The sequence below is a fragment of the Ranitomeya variabilis genome, chromosome 2 (genome assembly GCF_051348905.1).
Source record: "Ranitomeya variabilis isolate aRanVar5 chromosome 2, aRanVar5.hap1, whole genome shotgun sequence".
NCBI lineage: Eukaryota > Metazoa > Chordata > Amphibia > Anura > Dendrobatidae > Ranitomeya > Ranitomeya variabilis.
In genome coordinates this window covers 546,443,996-546,465,285 of record NC_135233.1, presented here as the reverse complement: position 1 = coordinate 546,465,285, position 21,290 = coordinate 546,443,996, and the positions used below count along the sequence as shown (strand labels likewise).

At 44.5% G+C, this 21,290-nt stretch overlaps 1 protein-coding gene across 1 annotated transcript in view; it reads right to left on the bottom strand.

The window, feature by feature from the left end:
• Window positions 1–1,403: 1,403 nt before the first annotated feature.
• The window catches only part of LOC143807021 (cytochrome P450 2B4-like), a 143,522-nt gene continuing 123,635 nt past the window's right edge, over window positions 1,404–21,290 (bottom strand). The window contains exons 8-9 of the mRNA XM_077288175.1: window positions 4,754–4,895; window positions 1,404–1,841 (exon numbers count right to left, since the gene is read on the bottom strand). Of these exons, the coding sequence (XP_077144290.1) occupies window positions 1,654–1,841; window positions 4,754–4,895 (330 nt within the window). The 3' untranslated portion in view covers window positions 1,404–1,653. The remainder of the gene's footprint in view (window positions 1,842–4,753; window positions 4,896–21,290) is intronic.

The following is a 21,290-nucleotide window of genomic DNA, read 5'->3' as shown; positions in this document are numbered from 1 at the left end:
TATTTACTGCGCCATCCACCCTGCACCACAGCTACTACAATATCCATCATCTCACAATTTAATCTAAGTGCCTTGGGACTAAAGCTCCACCTGTGGAGAGCTGTACCAACTCTGCTGCATTACCATCAGCCCCAGAGGTCTCTCCAAGCAGCGTTGGCTAACATCTCACATTTGCCGAGTACCACAGGTGGCGTCACGAACATTTATCCCATTAACATTATTCCCCTTTTTTTATTGGATGCCCAGGGCCACGTACCAGGTCACTGCTGCCGTGATACGTCCCCTTTAAGAACCGTCCCAGTACCGATTATCCCCACAGCCCTGTTGGGCGCTCTATGTGCATGTAGAGATAGCTGTCAATCACCAAGTAGGACTGCCTGCTGGATACAAGATTTACTGAATCTCCCCCCACAAAAAAACAGGAATGAATAAATAGGGAGATTCAATTTGAAAAAGGCTATACATAGGGGAACCCTGAAAAAAATAGATATTAAAATATAACTTTTATTGAAATACGGCTAAAAAAAGGGGGTGATCAATGAGAAAGCAGATGTTCTGGAATGTAAATGGGAAGGTGTCTTGCAATACATTAATTATGATAATATAAATATGATAAAGAATGTGACAAGTGACCCCTCTAGGCTGTACCTAAGCTGAAATCATGCCTGCACAGCGGAGATTGGCACTCTACTGGTTAGCAGATATGGCACCCCTGCTCCACGATGTCTGTCCCTGGGAGACCCTGATTGACACCAATCCCAGGGGCCAATGATGATGAGTGGAAGCAGTGGCAAGTCACCTGCCCATTTACCTTCCAGAACACCTGCTTTCCCATTGATCACCCCCTTTTTGTTTTCCTGCTGCCCTAATACAGTACTGATGATACCTTGATAGTATGAGTGCACTTTAGCCATCACTTATCTTCAGGGCATTTCAGGGCAAATAGGGCCAGCCGTCAAATAGCGGGGGCGCCATTCTCGTATAGTTTCTCATAGGGTGCCAACCTCCGCAGGTAGGCACTAGTGATGAGCGGGTGTACTCGTTGCTCGGGTTTTCCTGAGCACGCTCGGATGGTCTCCCAGTATTTGTTAGTGTTCGGAGATTAAGTTTTCATCGCCACAGTTGAATGATTTACAGCTATTAGCCAGCTTGATTACATGTGAGGATTCCCTAGCAACCAGGCAACCCCCACATGTACTCAGGCTGGCTAATAGATGTAAATCATTCAACTGCTGCGATAAAAACTAAATCTCAGAACACTAACAAATACTCGGAGATTACCCGAGCGCGCTCGGGAAATCCCGAGCAACATGTAGAGTCGCTCATCACTAGTAGGCACGTGTTCAGGCCCGGGATTATTTTTAGGGTGAACGCAGTGTGCACTTTTTAGGATCGTGTTTGTTATCGTATTTGTTTGTCCCTTTTAACCCTATTTCAATAAAAGTTATATTTTAATATCTATTTTTGGGGGGATTCCCTATGTATAGCCTGAATTTCCCCCCACAAAACTATATCAGTCTGATCAGCTGCCCCTGGTTTATAACATCCTGCATGCAGATCAAAGACAATTTACAACACAACAGTTGTTGTAACCTATTGTAGCAGTTGAGTGTTACCATAATAATCTGAAAATATTACTTATAACAGAGATAATCAACTTTTTTCCCGGGAAACCAGCCTCATTTTATAGCGTTTAGGAACCTGTGTAATGCCACACACTGGGGTGGTGTCTGGAGGAGATTTGGGGTCTGGCCAATGGAATTCAAAATGTGTCAGCAAAGAGGTGAAGTAGAGAAAGATCTCCATGCGAGCAAGATTCTCCCCTAGACAAACCCGGGGTCCTGACAAGAAGAGAAGATCATCAGTGAGCAGCACACAACCAGGCAAATTGTAACCTGAATAATATCAGTAATCGCTATATAAACATTACAGCATTCCTTCTACAAGAAATAAAGGAGTTGTCGAGGAGAACCACCTTAGCATGACTGCCTTCCTCTCATACACAATATGTATCCTTCAACTATTTTGTGCCAAATCTGAGTCATGATCTTTCATGTTAGGTTTTGTGACCCTTTAAGAAATCCCACATCTAGCAAAAAATGTTTATGCATGGCCTTTATTGATAAACTTGAGTGTCACAGACTGGGAACACAGGTCACATCTGGTGGCCAGAACATTGACCCAAGCAGGCTTCGTTCTTGGTGGGGGTAAAGTAAGCAAGAAGGCATATGTGTCACCTGGCAGTAGTTGTTAGCCAGTCAGACTGGTGTGCTATGGGAAAGCTGCACACAGAGAGGTCCTGTGGTAGTAGTAACCGCCAAAAAAGGGCAACTTCAAGATGGTTGCAGACCTGTAGCTGTGTCCTAAATCCTGCTCTAGACTACTGCTGTACACTATGATATTGCCAGAGAGAAAGCTACAAAGCAGAAGTGGATTGGAGATTGCAAGCAGTTAAGGATTGCGCCTTGAAGACTATCAGCATTGTTGGCGACCTTACAGAGAAGTAGCAGTTCCTAGATAGTCAGTGAACGGAGGTCTTGACGAATATGAGGTCTAATAGTTGGTAGTTGCTTTGGCCCTAAAGTGACTGTATGGCGTTATTCAAATGTCAGTATTTGGTCAGTATTTTGCATCAGTGTTTGTATGCCAATACAAGGAGTGGAACTTATAGAGAAAAACTACAATTGAATGATTGACACCTCTTCTGTGCTTTGGAGACACTCCTGGTTTTGATAAACAAATAATGATGAATACTGATCAAAGATACTGATGTGTGAACAAAGCCTATAGGTGAGAACTACCTAAATCATTGGTCATACCACAAGAACATGGCTCTGGAATACTCCATTTGAATGGAGCCATGGTTGCACCTGCTTACCACTGCTTTATCCATTGTCTGTGGGATAGCTGGGTACAGCACTTGGGAGTATTATGGACAATGATTGAAAGGGTGGTGCAGATGTGCAGCTTTCGCTCCATTCTAACATGGTCCAATTCCAGAGATTGGTGGGTTAAACCCCCCATAATCATCACATGATCAGTGATTATTTAAGAGACTCTATTGTTTTGCTCACACACCTCTATATAGGAAATGCAATGGAGCACCCATGACTTCCATTCATCCATGAATGGAAAAACCTCCATATACATAGTAGCATAGTTATTAAGGTTGAAGGAAGACTTTAAGTCCATCGAGTTCAACCGAAATCTAAAGCATACAGAGGTATAGTAAGGGCCTATACACAGCACTTTACACAATTTGTAGATTGTTTGGAGCCAAATTCTGTACACTCTAGAGGACAAGAACCGATACCTCGATTCTATCTTATACAGGGGCTGACTAGCATCATAGCATCATAGGATGAATTGGTCACTATTTTAGGACATTGAGATACCTAGGTTTAGAGTCTATTTTTACTAACTCCCCCAAGAGACTACTCTATGGCTCTATCTTTGTATGTGTACGTTCTATGTTTAGTATGTCAAGAGTGCACCAGGGCCTTCAGGGCTACCGACGTTGAGCGGGGGCGCCATCACGTCAACAACTAGGTGCCAACCTCCGCTGGCAAGTAGGGTAAGTCACAGCATATTCTAGGGAGAGATTAGTGTAGATCTCCATATTGGGTCATTATACTAAAATGTTTACATATTTCTATTTTCCCTGATGATACCTGTTTTGAGCACCATTTTTCAGTATAATTTTATTTTTTCATATATACTATATGATAGAAACTATAAATATATATATATACACTCACCGGCCACTTTATTAGGTACACCATGCTAGTAACGGGTTGGACCCCCTTTTGCCTTCAGAACTGCCTCAATTCTTCGTGGCATAGATTCAACAAGGTGCTGGAAGCATTCCTCAGAGATTTTGGTCCATATTGACATGATGGCATCACACAGTTGCCGCAGATTTGTCGGCTGCACATCCCAAAGATGCTCCATACAAGGCAGGATGGATCCATGCTTTCATGTTGTTTATGCCAAATTCTGACCCTACCATCCGAATGTCGCAGCAGAAATCGAGACTCATCAGACCAAGCAACGTTTTTCCAATCTTCTACTGTCCAATTTCGATGAGCTTGTACAAATTGTAGCCTCAGTTTCCTGTTCTTAGCTGAAAGGAGTGGTACCCGGTGTGGTCTTCTGCTGCTGTAGCCCATCTGCCTCAAAGTTCGACGCACTGTGCGTTCAGAGATGCTCTTAGGCCTACCTTGGTTGTAACGGGTGGCGATTTGAGTCACTGTTGCCTTTCTATCAGCTCGAACCAGTCTGCCCATTCTCCTCTGACCTCTGGCATCAACAAGGCAGTTCCGCCCACAGAACTGCCGCTCACTGGATTTTTTTTCTTTTTCGGACCATTCTCTGTAAACCCTAGAGATGGTTGTGCGTGAAAATCCCAGTAGATCAGCAGTTTCTGAAATACTCAGACCAGCCCTTCTGGCACCAACAACCATGCCACGTTCAAAGGCACTCAAATCACCTTTCTTCCCCATACTGATGCTCGGTTTGAACTGCAGGAGATTGTCTTGACCATGTCTACATGCCTAAATGCACTGAGTTGCCGCCATGTGATTGGCTGATTAGAAATTAAGTGTTAACAAGAAGTTGGACAGGTGTACCTAATAAAGTGGCCGGTGAGTGTATAGTTTATATTGTGTCTGTGGTTCTGATGAGTGAAAATTGAGCCCTGGTATTTGCTTTATGACACAGTTAACAATCTCTCTATCCATTTTCCTTTCATTACCTGCAGAGAAGGGCAAGAATCCATCCACTTTCAGCAAATCCCCTTCAGAATCCAGGAAATTCTCAGGATTAAACTCATGTGGATATTTCCACTGTTTCTCATCATAATTCACTGATGACAGATCTGTAATAACCATTGTTCTCTATGTGCAAAGATAGGTGAAGATAAATAGAATATAGTGTCATTACTCTCACATTTATACTGTACAGCACATTATATACATACGAGAGAGAACAAAGAGTTTATATTTATGAATGGTATATCAATATTTGGGTGAGCCAGCCACTACTAAGTGAGGGTTACCTTTTGCATCAGCTCTTTTTTTTTTGCATGATAGCTTACTGTTCCCTCTAAGCTATGTGCTCTGAAAAGGAAGCAGTAAAAACAACATACCAATGAACAGTGGCATAACTAGAGTCCAACAGGCACTGTTGCAAAATTTGGACCTTAACTCCCACCTGCAGGTTGGCCAGATGTACTTACAGTATCATCATCTATCATCTGTTGTTTTCTCGGCCTTATTATATGTGTGAGAGAAATCGCAGCATGCTGCGATTTAAACCATATTATGACCGAGACTCACCAATGAAAGTCTATGGGTGCGAGAAAAACTTGCATACCACACAGACCATCAGTGTGACTTGTGAGAGATACAGTACAGACCAAAGTTTGGACACAGCTTCTCATTTAAAGATTTTTCTGTATTTTCATGACTATGAAAATTGTAAAGAAGTTACACACGGCACTCAAGGTCCTCGTTGGTGGTGCACAAGTCAGGTGAAAATTGTAAATTCACACTGAAGGCATCAAAACTATGAATTAACACATGTGGAATTATATACTTAACAAAAAAGTGTGAAACAACTGAAAATACAGTATGTCTTATATTCTAGGTTCTTCAAAGTAGCCACCTTTTGCTTTGATGACTGCTTTTACCACTTTTGGCATTCTCTTGATGAGCTTCAAGGAGGTTGTCACCGGAAATGGTTTTCACTTCACAGGTGTGCCCTGTCAGGTTTAATAAGTGGGATTTCTTGCCTTATAAATGGGGTTGGGGCCATCAGTTGTGTTGTGCAGAAGTCTGGTGGATACACAGCTGATAGTCCTGAACAGACTGTTAGAATTTTTATTTTGGAAAGAAAAAAGCAGCTAAGTAAAGAAAAACGAGTGGCCATCATTACTTTAAGAAATGAAGGTCAGTCAGTCCAAAAAATTGGGAAAACTTTGAAAGTGTCCCCAAGAGCAGTTGCAAAAACCATCAAGTGCTACAAAGAAACTGGCACACATGAGGACCACCCCAGGAAAGGAAGACCAAGAGTCACCTCTGCTTCTGAGGATAAGTTTATCTGTCACCAGCATCAGAAATCGCAGATTAACAGCAGCTCAGATTAGAGACCAGGTCAATGCTACACAGAGTTCTAGCAGCAGACACATCTCTACAACAACTGTTAAGAGGAGACTTTGTGCAGCAGGCCTTCATGGTAAAATAGCTGCTAGGAAACCACTGCTAAGGACAGGCAACAAGCAAAAGAGACTTGTTTGGGCTAAAGAACGCAAGGAATGGACATTAGACCAGTGGAAATCTGTGCTTTGGTCTGATGAGTCCAAATTTGAGATCTTTGGCTCCAAACATCGTGTCTTTGTGCGACGCAGAAAAGGTGAATGAATGGGCTCTACATGCCTGGTTACCAACGTGAAGCATGGAGGAGGAGGTGTGATGGTGTGGGGGTACTTTGCTGGTAACACCGTTGGGGATTTATTCAAAATTGAAGGCATACTGAAGCAGCATGGCTACCACAGCATATTGCAGCGGCATGCTATTCCATCCGGTTTGCGTTTAGTTGGACCATCATTTATTTTTCATCAGGACAATGACCCCAAACACAATTCCAGGCTGTGTAAGGGCTATTTGACCAAGAAGGAGAGTGATGGGGTGCTACGCCAAATGACCTGGCCTCCACAGTCATCAGACCTGAACCAAATCGAGATGGTTTAGGGTGAGCTGGACCGCAGAATGAAGGCAAAAGGGCCAACATGTGCTAAGCATCTCTGGGAACTCCTTCAAGATTGATGTAAGACCATTTCCAGTGACTACCTCTTGAAGCTCATCAAGAGAATGCCAAGAGTGTGCAAAGCAGTCATCAAAGCAAAAGGTGGCTACTTTGAAGAACCTAGACTATAAGACATATTTTCAGTAGTTTCACACTTTTTTGTTAAGTATATAATTCCACATGTGTTAATTCATAGTTTTGATGCCTTCAGTGTGAATTTACAACTTTCATAGTCATGAAAATACAGAAAAATCTTTAAATGAGAAGGTGTGTCCAAACTTTTGGTCTGTACTGTACACACCGGTGTCCTTTAGAAAAGCTGGCAATTCAGTGTGGTGTGCAGTAAAATCACACTGACAGGTTAACATAGAACGGATAAAATAAATGTCTGTTCATAGTATAGGTATATATAATTCAATTGTCGGGTTCTGTAAAATCATTGCAGAACCCGACAGGATATGAGACATGGTTTGCATACAGTAAACCATTGCATATCCATTAGATTTTTATATGTCCCTCCCTAATAATGTTTTACATTTTCCCATGCTGCCAAGTTCACCTCAGGTCAGGTGGGGCCGACTACCGCTGACGTCACTGAGCATGCGCAGACTCCCCGTCTGACCCTCAGTGAACTGACAGCATGGTAAAATGTTCAGAAACTTTCCCACACTACAGAATTCATGTCTGGTCAGACGGGGAGGCTGTGCAGGCAGTTTTTAATTCATTCCTCCTTGGTTTACAGCCCAGCAGGTAACATTAGCACGGCTCCAGGTTGTAAACTATTTAACCCCTAGAAATGGATTGCAGTGTGGGACTTGACTGTACGGCTGACAGGTATGGGATATTGTTGCTTTTTTATTTGGATTTTTTTACAGAACAATGAGGGCTTTGCTTGGATTGAGAGTGTAATAAAGATATTAAACCTGTGTGGTTCATTATTTCATTAAAAGATTTTATTCTTAATGTGTGTGTATTTTTAACCCTTTCATACTATTGGATTAATAATGGATAGGTGTCATATTGACAACTCTCCATTATTAACCAGGCTTAATGTCACCTTACAATAGCAAGGTGACATTAACCCCTTATTACCCCATATGCCAATGCTACAGGGCAATGGGAAGAGAGAGGCTAAGTGCCAGAATGGGAGGCAATCACCATGGTCTCTCTCTACTCTCTAGGCTATTAATCTCTGCCCTCAGTCACTGGCTTTCCCTCTCTGGCAGAGAAAATTGCGCTGGTGCCCATGCCAGTTTTGTCAGTGAATTAATCCTTTAACTTAACACCTACAGCTCCAAAATTTCACACACACACACACAACTACTAACATTATTAGCGAGGGACATATAAAAATCTCTAACGGATATGCAATGGTTTACCGCATGTAAACCATGTGTCACATCCTGTCAGGTTCTGTAATGATTTTACAGAACCCGACAATTAAATTATCAGCTAGTCTGCTATCTAGCTCTGTATGAAAAATAAAGATATATATATATATATACACAGTACAAATATATATATATATATATATATATATATATATATATAAATGGTCGGTGCAAATGACCTTCAGTCTAATAAAAGTCATCACTCGTTCCAGTGTACATCGAATTTTATTGAAGAGACCTCCCAATGATAACAGTACAATCTCCAAAATTAATTAAAACTCAAAATGCACTGTTCCAAATTATTAGGCACAGATAGATTAGATATCACCTTCACAATTCTTGCATCCATTGAACTTGTTAGTTTGGGGGAGTTTTTGCTTGTATTTCTTGCATGAAGTCAGAATTGCCTCCCAGAGCTGCTGTTTTGATGTGAACAGACTCCCACCCTCATAGATCTTTTGCTTGATGATACTCCAAAGGTTCTCTCTAGGGTTGAGGCCAGCGGAAGATGATGGCCACTCCATGAGTTTATCTCCTTTTATGCCCATAGCAGTCAATGACTCAGAGGCAGGGCCAGCGTTAGGGCAAGGCAGACTAGGCAGCTGCCTGGGGCCCCCACTCCCTTGGGGGCCCCCAGCATCTAGAGCAGAAGCTTCACTGATAATAGCATTATCAGTGAAGCTTCCGATGTAGACTGGTTAAGGACCTGAAGTGACATCACGATCAGGTGACCTGCCATGTGACCGTGATGTCACCAAGGCCATGTACTCTGGGAATGTTTGTAACAGTAAAATAGGAGCGTTCAGTGAAGCACAGGAGCAGCGGCCACTGAACCGCCCCCATCAGCGTGACAGAAGTGCTCATTGGCCAGTGCGCCTGTCCTCCTGCACGGAGCCAATGAGGGGAAGGGAGAGAGAGACCCAGCACCTACCAACCAAGCTGGCAGATAAGTAGAAGAGCACCGTCCTACTGTGTGCTGCTCCTGGTGATGATGGCTCCTGTCCTGCTGTGAGCTCCTCCTGCTTTTGTTGGCAGTCCCAGCAGAGGAGATGGCAGGAAGGTGTCTGCTGGGAGCAGGAGGAGCTACATCTGATAGTGTGGAACATTTCATTCCCTCCAGCATAAAGCACTGTGTATCTGAGGTGTGTGCAGTGTATGTATGTGTGGTGTGTGTATAGCGTGTGGCATGTGTAGTGTGTGCTGTCTGAGCTATGTGTATGTGTTTATGTGAATCACATGTATCAAATGAGCATTTGTTGTGCAGCATGTGTGTGCCGTTTATGTTTGTGTGTAAGTGCGTGTCGTGTGTGTGTGTGTATAAGTGCGTGTTGTGTGTGTGTGTGTGTATAAGTGCGTGCCATGTGTGTGTGTTCAGTGCTTGTCATGTGTGTGTGTGTATAAGTGCGTGCCATGTGTGTGTGTATAAGTGCGTGTCGTGTGTGTGTGTGTAAAAGTGTGTGTCATGTATGTGTGTGTATAAGTGCGTGTCGTGTGTATGTATAACTGCGTGCCATGTGTGTGTTCAGTGCTTGTCGTGTGTGTGTGTATAAGTGCGTGCCATGTGTGTGTGTTCAGTGCGTGCCATGTGTGTGTGTGTGTGTGTGTGTGTGTATAAGTGCGTGCCGTGTGTGTGTCTATAAGTGCGTGTCATGTGTGTGTGTGTGTGTAAGTGTGTGTGTGTATAAGTGTGTGACGTGTATGTGTATAAGTATGTGTCGTGTCTGTGTGTGTGTCTATAAGTGCGTGTCGTGTGTGTGTATATATATAAGTGCGTGTCGTGTATGTGTATAAGTACGTGTCGTGTCTGTGTGTGTGTATATAAGTGCGTGTCATGTGTGCGTGTGTGTGTATAAGTGCGTGCCATGTGTGTTTGTATAAGTTTGTGTTATGTGTGTGTGTATATAAGTGCATACTATGTGTGTGTGTATAAGTGTATGCTATGTATATGTGTGTATATAAGTCCGTGCTATGTAAGTGTGTGTGTATAAGTGTATGCCATATATATGTGTGTATATAAGTGCGTGCTATGTATGTGTGTGTATAAGAGCGTGCTATGTATGTGTGTGTCTGTGTATAAGTGCGTGCTATGTATCTGCGTATATAAGTGTGTGCTATGTATGTGTGTGTCTGTGTATAAATGTATGCCATGTATATGTGTGTGTATATAAGTGTGTGCTATGTATGTGTGTGTGTATAAGTGTATGCCATGTATGTGTGTATATAAGTGCGTGCTATGTATGTGTGTGTGTGTGTGTGTATATAAGTTTATGCCATGTATATGTGTGTATATAAGTGTGTGCAATGTATGTGTGTATATAAGTGTAAGCCATGTATATGTGTGTATATAAGTGCGGGCTATGTATGTGTGTGTGTATAAGTGCGTGCTATGTATGTGTGTGTCTGTGTATAAGTGTGTGCCATGTATATGTGTGTATATAAGTGCGTGCTATGTATGTGTGTGTGTATAAGTGTATACCATGTATATGTGTGTATAAGTGTGTGCTATGTATGTGTGTGTCTGTGTATAAGTGCGTGCTATGTATGTGTGTATAAGTGTGTGCTATGTATGTGTGTGTGTATAAGTGCGTGCTATGTATGTGTGTGTCTGTATATAAGTGCGTGCTATGTATGTGTGTGTATAAGTATGCCATGTATATGTGTGTATATAAGTGTGTGCTATGTATGTGTGTGTGTGTATAAGTGTATGCCATGTATATGTGTGTATATAAGTGCATGCTATGTATGTGTGTGTGTGTGTATAAGTATGCCATATATATGTGTGTGTATAAGTGCGTGCTATGTATGTGTGTGTCTGTGTATAAGTGTGTGCCATATATGTATGTATGTATATATATATATATATATATATATACACACAGTATATATAATTTTTTGCATTATTCTAACTTGAATATATGTTATTAGTATATGTAGATGGCTGGGTATAAACACACAGTGATAGTGTGTGAGTGTGAGTGTGTGCGCCATGCACATTTTTAAATACTGGCTGAACAGACTAGAGTTTTATATATATATATATATATATATATATATATATATATATATATATATATATATATACAGTGGGGCAAAAAAGTATTTAGTCAGTCAGCAATAGTGCAAGTTCCACCACTTAAAAAGATGAGAGGCGTCTGTAATTTACATCATAGGTAGACCTCAACTATGGGAGACAAACTGAGAAAAAAAAAATCCAGAAAATCACATTGTCTGTTTTTTTATCATTTTATTTGCATATTATGGTGGAAAATAAGTATTTGGTCAGAAACAAACAATCAAGATTTCTGGCTCTCACAGAGCTGTAACTTCTTCTTTAAGAGTCTCCTCTTTCCTCCACTCATTACCTGTAGTAATGGCACCTGTTTAAACTTGTTATCAGTATAAAAAGACACCAGTGCACACCCTCCAAACAGTCTGACTCCAAACTCCACTATGGTGAAGACCAAAGAGCTGTCAAAGGACACCAGAAACAAAATTGTAGCCCTGCACCAGGCTGGGAAGACTGAATCTGCAATAGCCAACCAGCTTGGAGTGAAGAAATCAACAGTGGGAGCAATAATTAGAAAATGGAAGACATTCAAGACCACTGATAATCTCCCTCGATCTGGGGCTCCACGCAAAATCCCACCCCGTGGGGTCAGAATGATCACAAGAACGGTGAGCAAAAATCCCAGAACCACGCGGGGGGACCTAGTGAATGAACTGCAGAGAGCTGGGACCAATGTAACAAGGCCTACCATAAGTAACACACTACGCCACCATGGACTCAGATCCTGCAGTGCCAGACGTGTCCCACTGCTTAAGCCAGTACATGTCCGGGCCCGTCTGAAGTTTGTTAGAGAGCATTTGGATGATCCAGAGGAGTTTTGGGAGAATGTCCTATGGTCTGATGAAACCAAACTGGAACTGTTTGGTAGAAACACAACTTGTCGTGTTTGGAGGAAAAAGAATACTGAGTTGCATCCATCAAACACCATACCTACTGTAAAGCATGGTGGTGGAAACATCATGCTTTGGGGCTGTTTCTCTGCAAAGGGGCCAGGACGACTGATCCGGGTACATGAAAGAATGAATGGGGCCATGTATCGTGAGATTTTGAGTGCAAACCTCCTTCCATCAGCAAGGGCATTGAAGATGAAACGTGGCTGGGTTTTTCAACATGACAATGATCCAAAGCACACTGCCAGGGCAACGAAGGAGTGGCTTCGTAAGAAGCATTTCAAGGTCCTGGAGTGGCCTAGCCAGTCTCCAGATCTCAACCCTATAGAAAACCTTTGGAGGGAGTTGAAAGTCCGTGTTGCCAAGCGAAAAGCCAAAAACATCACTGCTCTAGAGGAGATCTGCATGGAGGAATGGGCCAACATACCAACAACAGTGTGTGGCAACCTTGTGAAGACTTACAGAAAACGTTTGACCTCTGTCATTGCCAACAAAGGATGTATTACAAAGTATTGAGATGAAATTTTGTTTCTGACCAAATACTTATTTTCCACCATAATATGCAAATAAAATGATAAAAAAACAGACAATGTGATTTTCTTGATTTTTTTTTTCTCAGTTTGTCTCCCATAGTTGAGGTCTACCTATGATGTAAATTACAGACGCCTCTCATCTTTTTAAGTGGTGGAACTTGCACTATTGCTGACTGACTAAATACTTTTTTGCCCCACTGTGTATACAGTATATATATATATATATATATATATATATATATATACTAGACTGTGGCCCGATTCTAACGCATCGGGTATTCTAGAATATGCATCATGTCCCCGTAGTATATGGACAATGATGATTCCAGAATTCGCGGCAGACTGTGCCCGTCGCTGATTGGTCGAGGCAACCTTTATGACATCATCGTCGCCATGGCAACCATTATGACATCTATGTCGATACTGTGCCCGTCGCTGATTGGTCGAGGCCTGGCGGCCTCGACCAATCAGAGACGTGGGATTTCCATTATGACATCATCGTCGCCATGCTGTGCCCGTCGATGATTGGTCGAGGCCTGGCGGCTTCGACCAATCAGAGATGCGGGATTTCCAGGACAGACAGACAGACAGACAGAAAGACAGACAGACAGACAGACAGACAGACAGACAGACGGAAAAACCCTTAGACAATTATATATATAGATATATACAGCCCAGCTACTTATAACATGATAGTATATGGGGACAGATTGATCTATTAGTGTTCTGTCCCCATTATTCTTCCTCGGACGTGTAAAGAGGCCGACAAGCAAGAGCCAAACGGCTTCAATATTGTCAATAACACGTATCGAACGGTCTGAACTCAACGCACGTAAATCCAACCAAAATGTTTGAGCGTCATGGTGCAATATGTGAGTATTAGGGGCCTCATTTTAAACTTTTGCCTAGGGCCCCACTTTGTCTAAAATCGGCCCTGCTCAGAGGTATTCTTGGCAGCACGAGATCGTGCATTGTCATGCATGAAGAAGATTTTGCTCCTGAAGGCACATTTCTGCTTTTTATACCATGGACGAAAGTTGTCAATCAGAAACTTTATATACTTTACAGAGGTCATTTTCACACCTCCAGGAACCTTAAAGGGCCCTACCAGCTGTTTCCCCTTGGTTCCGGCCCAAAACATCACTCCACCTCCTTGCTCACATCGCAGCCTTGTTAGAACATGGTGGCCATCCACCAACCATCCACTACTCCATCCATCTGAACCATCCAGGGTTGCTCGACACTCATCAGTAAAAAAGACTGTTTGAAAATTAGTCTTCATGTATGTCTAGGTCCACTGCAACCGTTTCTGCTTGTGAACACTGTTTAGGGCTGGCCGAATAGTAGGTTTATGAACCAAAGCAAGCCTTTGAAGGATCCTACACCTTGAGCTTCGAGGGACTCCAGAGGCACCAGCAGCTTCAAATATCTGTTTGCTGGTTTGTAATGGCTTTTTAGCAGCTGCTCTCTTAATCTGATGAACTTGCCTGGCAGCAGCCTTCCTCATTATGCCTTTATCAGCATGAACACGTCTCTGCTCAGATTCAGTCACAAATCTATTAACAGTAGGATGATCAAGCTTAAATTTTCAGGAAATATCTAATGTTTTCATCCCTTGACCAAGGCATTGCACTATTTGATGCTTTTCGGCAGCATAGAGATCCTTTTTCTTTCCCATGATACTTGAAAACTGTGGCCTGCTGTAACAACTCTTCTGGCATCACGGCATGGCCTCTCATCTCTCACACTATCTTACCCACTGCTCCAGGTCATGTTGTGGTTTCTGTTTGTTGCCAGCTCCATATTCTGTGCCTCTGCTCTCTGCAGGCTTCCTGACTGTGTGCATAGGGGGGCGGCCCCAGAACTCTCTGGTTCTTATAAAATCAGGGCGCACCTGTCTAATCTGTTCTTGACCAATTGCCATGAGGCCTCCAGTATTTAGGACAGCTCCACCCTGTGGACTGGGCCTGTGCAATGTGTTAACTCAGTTTGTGTTTTGCTTCTGAGCTGCCAGGTCTTGCTCTGTGTCTTGCCTTCTCTGAAGGCTGTTCTCCTTGCTTTGCCTTGTATCTTGTTTGTCTGTCCTCCAGGAGGCTGTATATCCTGGTCCCTGTGTCTTTGTGCTTATACCTTGTCTTGTTCCATTACCTTGTCTGAACTTTGTCCTACCTCTGTCTCCTTGTCTGTGGTTTCTTTCCCTGCAGTGCCTCTCTGCTCTGCTCTCGGCTCCGCACTCTGCGACCTTGCTTTGCTTCTTACTCTGCACTCTGTGCCTTTGCTCTTGGTTCTGCACTCTGTCTTCACTCTGCTCTTGGCTCTGCACTTTGTGGTTCTACTCTTGTTTCTCTGCGGCTTTGCCTCTGCTCAGCACTCCTGCGGTTCTGCTCCATTCTACTCTGCTCCGCTTCTGCTGCTGCAGAAATCTCTTGCTGCAGCTCCTCTCCGTATTCTTTGCGGTTCCGCTCTGCTTAGCTTTTGTTGCCGCTCAACCTGTTCCTTCATGCTTCATTCCTTCCTGCTTGTTTACTTACCTGCACCTCCTGTGTGAACAGGTCCTTACCTGTTCCTTCGTACTACATATTCATACCTGCACCTCCTGTGTGAAAAGGTCCCTCCCTGTTCCTTCATACTACATCTCCGTACTTGCACCTCCTGTGTGAACAGGTCCCTACCTGTTCCTTCATACACCACACCAACCTGCCCTGTGTCTCTGCCGTTCCTGCCAGCCCTGTGTCTCTGCCGTTCCTTCCAGCCCTGTGTCTCTGCCGTTCCTGCCAGCCCTGTGGCTCTGCTGTTCCTGCCAGCCCTGTGTCTCTGCCGTTCCTGCCAGCCCTGTGTCTCTGCCAGCCTTGAGCCTCAGTCATGCCAGCCTACTCATCTGAGTTTCATCCGTGCTCAATTCCTGCTGATGCCCACACCTGTCCTAGTGTTCGTTCCTTTTCTCCAAGTGGGATCAGCAGCCACAGCCAGACACCACCCTGGAGTAGCACCTGGCAGCTGCCTGCCACACAAGCCTGACCTCACCATCAGAGGCTCCAGTGAAAACCAAGGCAGCTATCATAGTCAAGCCCCTTCCAGGGTAGTCTGGTTTGTGGCACAGTGGGGCCACAAACCCCCTTGGCTCACGCCCATCAGTCAGGGCGTGAGTATGACAGTTTGCACAGGCCATGGTCCCCGCTGAGTCCCATGTCCTTCCGCTCGCAGAGCATCATTAACTTTTTTCTTGCTCGTATGAGCAACCTGGAAAATTTGTTCCACCAAGGGTGGTCCAGATTGAGGAGACTTCTGACCCAATCATAGTCTCTAATGCTCTCTACAAGCAACTTCTGGCCTATGAGGAGGAGCATGACCCAGCAGACCCACCTAGGTTCTACGGGAATCCAGAAGAATGCCAAAGCTTCCTGGAACAGTGCTTGCACTACATCCTGCAGAATGCAGCTTGTTTCCCCTCTGACCGGTTTAAGGTGCGTTACATTGTGTCCTACCTAGTAGGAGATGCTTTATTATGGATTTGTCCCTTTTGGGAAGCTGGGGATCCTATCGTCATGAGTCTTGGGGCCTTCCTGGTGGCCTTCAGTAGAGTCTTTGACATACCTCGTCCTGCTGCTCCTGTAAAGACTTCTCCACCTAGATCCGAGAGGCACTCCAGACGGGCGAAACCCGTGAAGAAACCTCTCCGTCAAGCCATGATCGTCTGTGACCCTCCAGTTCCTCCACTCGTTAAAGCAGCTACCCGAGTGAAGCCTAAAAAGGTTGGGAGTGGGCTGGCAAAGCAGCAGCCTGAAATCAGCCATAAGAAGGGCATACAATGTCGCTGCTGTTGTGAGGAACACCTGGATAACCTCTGTCCAGGGGATCTAAAGCTCCAAAACCTTGGGCCAGTAGGAGAGACTGCCCTTGGTGAGAATAACTCCCTTCCGCTAAAGTCTGTGCCTGTTCCGGTGCCTTGTGGGAGCTTCGGTCCTGCAGATGTGTTCAAGCTGCAAACCAGATGGAGTCTATGTGTGGTTCCTGTTCCACAGATCCAGAATCCTGTGAAGGTTTTTGGTGAATGCCGAGTCCTACTTATGAACAGTCTAGTGTCGAAGGGACTACTACAGCTCCAAATCGGAGCATTATATTCAAAGAAATTTGTTTTTCACTTGCTGACCAGATTGCCCATTGGTCGTTCTGAGCCGGGTACTCTACTGCCCGTTCCAGTCCGAAGACCCAGCGTGGTCCTGCGTTTGGAACTGTCAAGTCTCCAGAGTTTTCTTGTTCCTAAACTGCAAGGTCAATCTACAGTGTTGACATTCTCTTCACCTGATCAGCTGGCTATTGGGTCCCGGTGTGCTGACCTCACTGAAGTGAAAGAAGCAGTGGCGCCCTCTCCGCACACCTCCAGTGACAATACCAGTGACCAGTTCCCAGGAACATCCCTGTTGCTTGAAAGTCTTTCTCTACACTATGGGCAGAAGATGCTTCCTGTAAAGATGCCTTCGGATTCCATGTGGCAGGTGGATGAAGAGGTTGAAGCTGAAGCTCTTGCATCTCTGTTCTTCACCAATCCGGAGGAAGAAATGGTCCAGTTTTGTCAGAGTAACAGGCTGATGGGGCTTCCTAAATGTATGTCTTCTGCTTCCAAGTGGCTACTTGCTGATAATACCAAGACAGAGACTTATTCATCCCCTAATCCTGAAGAGGAGGTCCAGTTTTTTCAGGGTACCAGGCTGAAGATGCTTCCTGTCTGTATGCCTCCAGTTTCCATCTGGCTATTGGGTGAAGATCCCAAGACAGAAGTGTGCTCATCTCTGCTTTCCACCATTCTAAAGGAGACTGATCTTGCTGGATTTAAAGAGACTTGGCAACCTGAGATCCCTAATGTCTCATCCACCTCATTCTACCAGAGGAATGTTGTGATGGCTCTGACTATGTGTGTTCCTATCCTTTTTCTACAAGTTATTCTGGTGGGCTTGAAGAAGAGGGGCTTTTGTTGCTGCGCTATCTCTTGCTGCTCTACCTGTTCCTTCATTCTCCTTTCCTTCTGGCTTGTTTTCGTACCTGAATCTCCTGTGTGAACAGGTCCCAACTTGTCCCTTCATACTTCATTCCTTCCTGCTTGTTTCCTTACCTGCACTTCCTGTGTGAACAGGTCCCTACCTGTTCCTTCATGCACCACACCAACCTGCCCTGTGTCTCTGCCGTTCCTGCCAGCCCTGTGTCTCTGCCGTTCCTGCCAGCCCTGTGTCTCTGCCGTTCCTGCCAGCCCTGTGTCTCTGCCGTTCCTCCCAGCCCTGTGTCTCAGCCATTCCTGCCAGCCCTGTGTCTCTGTCGTTCCTGCCAGTCATGTGTCTCTGCCAGCCTTGTGTCTCAGCTGTGCCAGCCTACCCGTCTGAGTTTCATCCGTGCTCATCTGCTAGTCCTGTTGTGAATTTACCTTTTGGCTCCCTCTAGTGGCTACTAGTGTTTTTACTCTGGGTATGTCTATCATCCCTTGTATGCTCACCTGGGTCGTTAGGTCAGGGGTGTTGCTATATTAGCTCCCTGGACCTTCAGTTCAATGCCTGGCAACGTTGATATCAGAGCTAATCTGTAGTGCTCTTGTCTACTGATCCTGGTTCCTGCTTGATTAAGCTAAGTCTGCTTTCTTGCTTTTTGCTATTGTTTTTGTTTGCATTTTTGTCCAGCTTGTACATAATCTGTATCCTATCCTTGCTGGAAGCTCTAGGGAGGCTGGAGTTCTCCCCCCGGGCCGTTAGACGGTTCGGGGGTTCTTGAATCTCCAGTGTGGATTTTTGTAGGGTTTTTGTTGACCATATAAGTTATCTTACTACATTCTGCTATTAGTTAGTGGGCCTCTCTTTGCTAAACCTAGTTCATCTCTGTGTTTGTCATTTCCTCTTACCTCACCGTTATTATTTGTGGGGGGCTTGTGTCCAACTTTTGGGGTCTATTCTCTGGAGGCAAGAGAGGTCTTTGTTTTCCTCTTCTAGGGGTAGTTAGTCCTCCGGCTGGCGCGAGACATCTAGCGACCAACGTAGGCATGTTCCCCGGCTACTTCTAGTGTTGGCGTTAGGAGTAGATATATGGTCAACCCAGTTACCACTGCCCTATGAGCTGGATTTTTGTACTTCGCAGACTTGCTGATATCTCTGAGACCCTCGCCATTGGGGTCATAACAGTTTGCCAGGCCAGTATTAAATGTTAAATGCATTGCAGAAGCGGGATTATAAGAAAGAAAGTTCTGAGTTTTTTTTTCTCTCTCTCATTTTTTTTTCTTTTCCCCTTTACCTCTGAGTGGCTTGTGATTGCTGCAGACATGAATGTCCAGACCTTGATTACAAGTGTGGACCAGCTTGCTGCTCGTGTGCAGGGCATACAAGATTATGTTACCAGAAATCCTATGTCAGAACCTAAGATACCGATTCCTGAACTGTTTTCCGGAGACCGATTTAAGTTTAGAAATTTCAGGAATAATTGTAAATTGTTTTTGTCCCTGAGACCCTGTTCCTCTGGAGACTCCGCTCAGCAAGTGAAAATTGTTATTTCTTTTTTACGGGGCGACCCTCAGGATTGGGCTTTCTCGCTGGCGCCAGGAGATCCGGCATTGGCTGATATTGATGCGTTTTTTCTGGCGCTCGGTTTGCTTTATGAGGAACCCAATCTTGAGATTCAGGCAGAAAGAGCCTTGCTGGCTATGTCTCAGGGCCAGGACGAGGCTGAAGTGTATTGCCAAAAATTTCGGAAATGGTCCGTGCTGACCCAGTGGAACGAGTGTGCATTGGCTGCAAATTTTAGAAATGGTCTTTCTGAAGCCATTAAGAATGTGATGGTGGGTTTTCCCATTCCCACAGGTCTGAATGATTCTATGGCCCTGGCTATTCAAATCGACCGGCGGTTGCGGGAGCGCAAAACCGCAAATTCCCTCATGGTGTTGTCTGAACAGGCACCTGAATTAATGCAATGTGATAGAATCCTGACTAGAAATGAGCGGAAAATTCATAGACGCCAGAATGGCTTGTGTTACTACTGTGGTGATTCTACACATGTTATCTCAGCATGCTCTAAACGTCTTACTAAGGTTGTTAGTCCGGTCGTCATTGGTAATTTGCAACCTAAATTTATTCTATCTGTAACTTTGATTTGCTCACTGTCATCGTATCCTGTCATGGCGTTTGTGGACTCAGGTGCGGCCCTGAGCCTTATGGATCTGTCATTTGCCAAGCGCTGCGGATTTGTTCTTGAGCCATTGGAAAATCCTATCCCTCTTAGGGGTATTGATTCTACGCCATTGGCAAAAAATAAACCGCAGTTTTGGACACAGGTTACCATGTGCATGACTCCCGAACATCGGGAGGTAATACGTTTTCTTGTTCTGCATAAAATGCATGATTTGGTTGTTTTGGGTTTGCCATGGTTACAGACCCATAATCCAGTCTTGGACTGGAAGGCTATGTCAGTGTCAAGTTGGGGCTGCCATGGAATTCATGGAGATTCCCTGCCCTTGTCTATTGCTTCTTCTACGCCTTCGGAAGTTCCGGCGTATTTGTCTGATTATCAGGATATCTTCAGCGAGTCTAAGTCCAGTGCACTGCCTCCTCATAGGCAGTGTGACTGTGCAATAGATTTGATCCCTGGCAGTAAGTTTCCTAAGGGGAGACTGTTTAATCTGTCGGTACCTGAACATACCGCGATGCGTTCATATATCAAGGAGTCTCTTGAGAAGGGGCATATCCGTCCTTCTTCTTCCCCTCTTGGTGCGGGATTCTTTTTTGTGGCCAAAAAGGACGGATCTTTGAGGCCTTGTATTGACTATCGGCTTTTAAATAAGATCACTGTCAAATTTCAGTATCCTTTGCCGTTGTTGTCAGATTTGTTTGCCCGGATTAAAGGTGCCAAGTGGTTCACCAAGATAGACCTTCGTGGTGCGTACAACCTTGTGCGCATTAGGCAGGGCGATGAATGGAAAACCGCATTCAATACGCCCGAAGGTCATTTTGAGTACTTGGTGATGCCATTTGGGCTCTCTAATGCACCTTCAGTTTTTCAGTCCTTCATGCATGACATTTTCCGGAAGTATCTGGATAAATTTTTGATTGTTTATCTGGATGATATTCTGGTTTTTTCTGATGATTGGGACTCGCATGTGGAGCAGGTCAGGATGGTTTTTGAGATTTTGCGTGAAAATTCTTTGTTTGTAAAAGGCTCAAAGTGTCTCTTTGGTGTACAGAAGGTTCCCTTTTTGGGGTTCATTTTTTCCCCTTCTGCTGTGGAGATGGATCCAGTCAAGGTCCGAGCTATTCATGATTGGACTCAACCCTCGTCAGTTAAGAGTCTTCAGAAGTTCTTGGGTTTTGCTAACTTCTACCGTCGTTTTATCGCAAATTTCTCTAGCGTTGTTAAACCGCTGACGGATATGACCAAGAAAGGCTCTGATGTAGCTAACTGGGCTCCTGCTGCCGTGGAGGCTTTCCAGGAGTTGAAACGCCGGTTTACTTCGGCGCCTGTTTTGTGCCAGCCTGATGTCTCACTTCCCTTTCAGGTTGAGGTGGATGCTTCGGAGATTGGGGCAGGGGCCGTTTTGTCGCAGAGAGGCCCTGGTTGCTCTACTATGAGACCTTGTGCC